Source organism: Populus nigra, chromosome 6 (assembly GCF_951802175.1).
Source record: "Populus nigra chromosome 6, ddPopNigr1.1, whole genome shotgun sequence".
Classification (NCBI taxonomy): Eukaryota; Viridiplantae; Streptophyta; class Magnoliopsida; order Malpighiales; family Salicaceae; genus Populus; species Populus nigra.
In genome coordinates, this window is record NC_084857.1 from 4,824,818 (window position 1) to 4,830,062 (window position 5,245).

General features: G+C 34.7%; 1 protein-coding gene across 1 annotated transcript; it reads right to left on the bottom strand.

Annotated features, from left to right (window-relative positions):
* On the bottom strand, nucleotides 1-3,537 carry LOC133698012 (phosphoglycolate phosphatase 1A, chloroplastic-like). Its single transcript, XM_062120871.1, has 10 exons — nucleotides 3,165-3,537; nucleotides 2,989-3,056; nucleotides 2,792-2,884; nucleotides 2,641-2,712; nucleotides 2,444-2,515; nucleotides 2,119-2,178; nucleotides 1,796-1,946; nucleotides 951-1,050; nucleotides 350-453; nucleotides 1-266 (listed from the first exon to the last, which is right to left on the bottom strand). The coding sequence occupies exons 1-10, from the start codon at nucleotides 3,451-3,453 to the stop codon at nucleotides 160-162; spliced, it is 1,116 nt and encodes a 371-aa protein (XP_061976855.1). The 5' UTR covers nucleotides 3,454-3,537; the 3' UTR covers nucleotides 1-159.
* Nucleotides 3,538-5,245: the final 1,708 nt, after the last annotated feature.

Consider the following 5,245-nt stretch of genomic DNA (forward strand, 5'->3'; position numbering starts at 1 on the left):
TAAATAAAAGTGAAACAAGTTTCCATCTTGCTGATTTCTATAAATTGCAACATCTCTTCTTCTAGATTTTGAAGGAAAAAATACAGGAATGTATATCTGCAATTATAATTGGAAAAATAAGAGATGGACCTAAACGCAGCACACAATGTCCTTGCATGCTCATACAGCTGCAGCTTTGAGGGAAAGAAAATCAGAAATTTTGTTGGTGTAGAAATCTGGTTGGATGGAGTTGCCTGGACTTTGAAGCATTGACAATGAGGTCACACCTTTTTGGAAGAAAATCCTCGATTAGAGTGCATATAATGTACAGGCAAAAGTTAGGAGAGGAAAATCTGCATTAATTAGTTACCAGAGAGAACGAGAAGAGTTTTGCAACCACCATTTTGTCCAAACAGAATATCAGTATCCAATCTGTCCCCAACCATGCATATCTGTGACTTGAGAATCCCGAATCTGTTTTTGATCAAATATATGAAAATAACATGCAAAGGTGAGGAAAACTTGACCACTGTAGCGTGTTTATATGGAAGTTAGAGGTCATATTTTTTTCTCTGCTACTGATAAAGAAAAGCAACCACTTGTTAGAATGGAATTTCCTATACTTGTGCAAGACCAACCTTATAGCAACACAACAGAAATAGCATTCACGAGAAGGTACTCCATACAGGTATGATTGGTACTCGAAGCTCATTTGGTGAAACGATGGGGTGGTTTGAGGTAAATCCTAGATTACAAACTTGCTGACCAAACAATACTTGCTTAACCATGAATAATATGAATTCAAATACATGGTGGTTGGTGGACATGGAATCCTATAATTTGACAAATTGATGTAGAGAATGCTTAGGCAGTGTTTGAGCTGTCTGCAAATCATGCATTTCTCATCCTGAGTTTGCTCAATTCAAAGAGATTGGAGAATAAAAGAAAAATTAAAGTATTGTAAGCCGTACTTGTTGGCTAAGTAATCCATCATAAAAGTTGAGGGCTTTCCCACAACTAATGGCTCACGCTGAGTTGAACCAACGAAAGCACCGACCATAGAACCACCGCCTGAAATTATATATTAAGCACACGTTATAATGGATTCTGGAAAAACATGCGAGGAACATAAATAAACATAACATGGTGACAGGTTTGATCTGAACAAGTTAGTCTTACCCAAAAGGAGGATGCAAGGAATTATCATAATGTAAACCTCCAAAATAGAGTAGTGCAACAGTAGTTGCTTGGACCAGTGTCTTGCATGTAATTTAAACCATAATCCTAAAGTGGGAACAGGTATCTGGAAGTCTAATCCCAACTGTTTCTCGCTATTCCTATACTAGCTCATATTTCTACATGTGTTACAATAGAGCTGTTATCACATAACACTCACTTATTAACCACATTTGCATACATTTGAACCTTCAAGCTGTCAATACAAAAGGACAGCTTTCACCTATTTTTTAGTCCATGTACTCAAAGTCCTCGATAATCATGTTATCATATCTTATTGATGCTGAAATTGCATAGATGGAACTGATTTGAACTTCATGTCATCAGAACACACAATTTAATGTTTGGAAGGATGACAGACAACTCCATTAGTTTACTCATTGCTGATATGTAGCTCTTCAAAAGGCCAAGGGTGTACAAGTCTTCTGATGCCACAGTTTTCATTTGAAATTGGCATCAAGCTGAATATTGGAGATCATTACATATTTCATTTTCTATACATCATGCGTCACAACCTATATAACCTTAACACGATTAGAAAACAATGACACATAAATTGTGATGAGGGGGAGATGAGAACCTGCCCACTCCTGAGCATCTGTAAGATGGGTGACTGCATCGCGATTTGTAGCAATGAAGAGGCATCCAGGATTTTCCCTTATACAGAGTGTTCCATACTGGACTTTGTAGTAGTTGAAATAGCGATCAAATCCAACAACAACTGCCCCAACCTAGAAGCAATGAAGAAACATCTTTAGCAAGCCTAAATTTTGGGAAAGGACGCTACATTGGCTCCTCAATTGCAACTGTAACAAAACAAAACCTAGGGATGTCCAACTCAAGTTGCCTGTCAAGGAATGCTCTATTGAAAGGAAAAGAAAAAAGAAAAGAAAAGAAATTTACATCCTTATCGTGCTCCATTAGAAACCCAGGCTTCAGCTCTATCTTTTTCCCACCATCTTCCTGTATAAGTGAACAGTACAAAGTAGAAATAACATATTAATCCAAAAAGCTACTGCTAACCAGTCAGTAAGCTAGAAAAATGGCATTAGCAGAAACACAAATTATTGCAAGTTGAATATTTCAAAGCTGAATATTGAAACACGTTGCACAATGTTGAATCACTCGTGGCAATTTCTGGTATCATACTATCAACTAAAAGCTGAATATTTCAAAGCATGTATAAAAGATGAAGTGAAATATAATGCAAATTGGAACTCAAACATACTGGCCCACCGAGGTACTGAAATCCAGCAAGCTCAAGCTCCTTCAAGATGCCATCCTCACCAACCACGTAAACCTAAAAATCATGCCCGGATATCAGTCCACTATCAACCACTACATCGCATAATCTTCACAACTGTAACCACACAATTATAACAAAACCTCTTTCTAAGAAATTCATTACAAAAAAAAAAAAAAAACCTTTTTATCTTTTGGGAAATCAATTGACTTCAAATAGGCCGCAGCTGCAAAGGATGATGCGAAAATTTCTTCCTGAAACAATGGGATGGATATAAAGAAGTTGCTGAAACAAAACAAAAGAATAGAAAAGAAAGGGTTGTGACTTACTAACCTCACTGACATCAAGACCAAGTGTCTCGAACTTTTTACCATATTGTTTCCTAGACTTTGTTGAGTTGTTTGTAACAAAAACTAGTCTCTTCCCCTGAAACCAACAAAGAAAACCCACAATCTTACAAAAGAAAATAAACACTAACAGCACAAGAAAAGAAGAAGAAAAATGCACTATCACATAAACTAGATACAAACCCTTGAACGGAGCATATCAAGAGTTTGAGGGACGCCATCGATCAATTTATCTCCTTTCCATATAACTCCTGCAAATCATTCTCCCCTTCATTAGTACATGAAAAGAGAAAAGAACTTCTTTTTTCATTCAAGAAATGAATTGAAAAGAAACTTAAAAGAGAGCGAGAGACACTGACCATCACAATCAAAGATGAAAGTCTCAACAGAGTCAATGAGCTCGTCTGCGTTTTTTAAAGGCTGAGCTGCTGCTGATGCTTTGGTCGTGAAATTCTCCATTCTTGTATTGCACTTTCTACTCATGTTCAAATTTTTGTTCCATGTGGTACAGTTTGTGAAATTATGAGAGAGTCCTCTCAGACCCAAGAATTTAGGGATTGTTGGGTTTACTTTGCACAAGATTCGAGATGGAGATGTTGAAGAGGAAGAAGAAACAGCAGACACTGAAACAACTGTCCTGCTTAGCATCTCTGTCTCTGTGTTGTGGTACTCTTTTTTTCTTTTCTTTTGTTCAGGGAAAAAAATTATTAAATCGTTCGAGCTACAGCTTTCTGAAACGGTGGTCAGTTTGTGGCCGTTATGGTTTTGGAGGGTTGTGTGGGTCCGTATGTGCTTTTGGGCCTTGGAGGTTAGGATGACCTGAGGGTTTGGGTGGATGGACTTTGTTCATCATCCAATTTGTGGTCAAATGTCTCTATCTATTATTTTTTTTTAGGTTATCGTGAAAGTTTTAATTTTTTAAATGTAAGAAAATCCAAGGTCTATGAAGATTTTTTTATCATTGTTATTAAACTAGTCGTTTTGAAAAAAAAAACCTTTTAATATTTCTTTTATCTATCTTGATGAACATAAGATTTTTACTCGAATTGTTATTTCTAATTAAAAAACATTAAATAATTATTACATCGAGTTAACAAAAAATATCAAATAATATATTTAAATTTTATGCCTGATTAAAATATAAAAAAGATCATAAATATGATAAAATCATATTTATAATCTATTTAAGAATTTAAAAAGTATTTTAATTGAATTTTTATGAAAAAATTATTATTAGTATTGTTATTTTCATGTCATATACATAATAATTGAAACCAGAATTATTAAAATTGAAATAAAAATTTATAATTGTGTTTAAAAACCACGTAAAAAATAAAAAGGTAAATGAATATAATCGATTTTTTTAAAACTAACAAGAAAAAAACCATCTTCAAGACTGGAAGCTTTCAATTTCAAGATTGAACTTCGATTGAAGCAAGGCACGAGCAGAAAAACCTGTGCGGATCGTGAGTGGACGGGAGATAAATTAGAGGCTACAATACCGGGCATTAATAATCTATGTCATTTAAATGTTTTTTTATTTAAAAATATGTTAAAATAAAATATATATATATATTTTTAAAAATATATTTTTAACATTAGTATATCAAAACGATCTGAAAATATCAAAAAAAAACATTTTAAACAAAAACATATTAAAATTTTTAAACACATGATTTGTACTATATTTCTAAACACACCTTCAACCCGCCATGCATTATGCTTGTTGTACTGTTTCTTTGTTGGCTTGTTGTACTGTTTCTTTGTTGGTGTGATATTAGATTCCTTTTTCATGAATTAAATTCAGATCTTTGCTTGTGAATTGATTTTAATTTTTAGAGTGCTTCGGTAATTTCAAGGATGGTAAATAAATTTATTTCTCATATACTATTTCGACTTAAATTTAAATGAAGGATGCATATAGGTTGGGTTGTGTAAACCCTAGCGAGAGAGAGACTTGCTTTGATTTCTATACACCGAACCCGACTCGAGAATACATGACCGTCAAAAAATTTTAAAAATACATTTTTAACACACGTGTATATAGGGAGAGATTTTCTTTTTCTTTTTCCTTTTTTTTTTCCCGACAAGGGGAGGGGAAACTACTGTTCAACTTCACCGTCGTATAGAGAAAAAGGATACTATCGATTTTAACATACCGCGCTCCATTCTTTTTCTGTAAAGCCGAACAACCAGTGCTATGAGAAACGCAGCTCAGACTTCAAGTTTGCAAGAAACCTTGATTCTTTTGCAGCACACGGGAATGGAAGAAATGGCCCCTGGAACTTCTCAAAGCCTGGCTTGTTTCCAGAGAAGGATCATCACAGAAAAGTTGAAAGCTTGGTAAGGCTTGAGCTTTCCTGCCCTCAAACCTAACAGCGAATGACAGTATCAAGATGGAGTCATCACTAACCTAGTACCTTAGTTCCCAAAATTCTAA

What these genes read in the sequence shown, in the direction of transcription:
- LOC133698012 (XM_062120871.1), bottom strand. Translation starts at nt 3,453, where the DNA reads ATGCTAAGCAGGACAGTTGTTTCAGTGTCTGCTGTTTCTTCTTCCTCT. An exon ending in TAATGGAGCACGATAAGGAT is followed by an intron (nt 1,947 to 2,118) that starts GTAAATTTCTTT and finishes CATTGCTTCTAG; the next exon opens with GTTGGGGCAGTTGTTGTTGG. An exon ending in AACTCTTCTCGTTCTCTCTG is followed by an intron (nt 267 to 349) that starts GTAACTAATTAA and finishes TCTTCCAAAAAG; the next exon opens with GTGTGACCTCATTGTCAATG.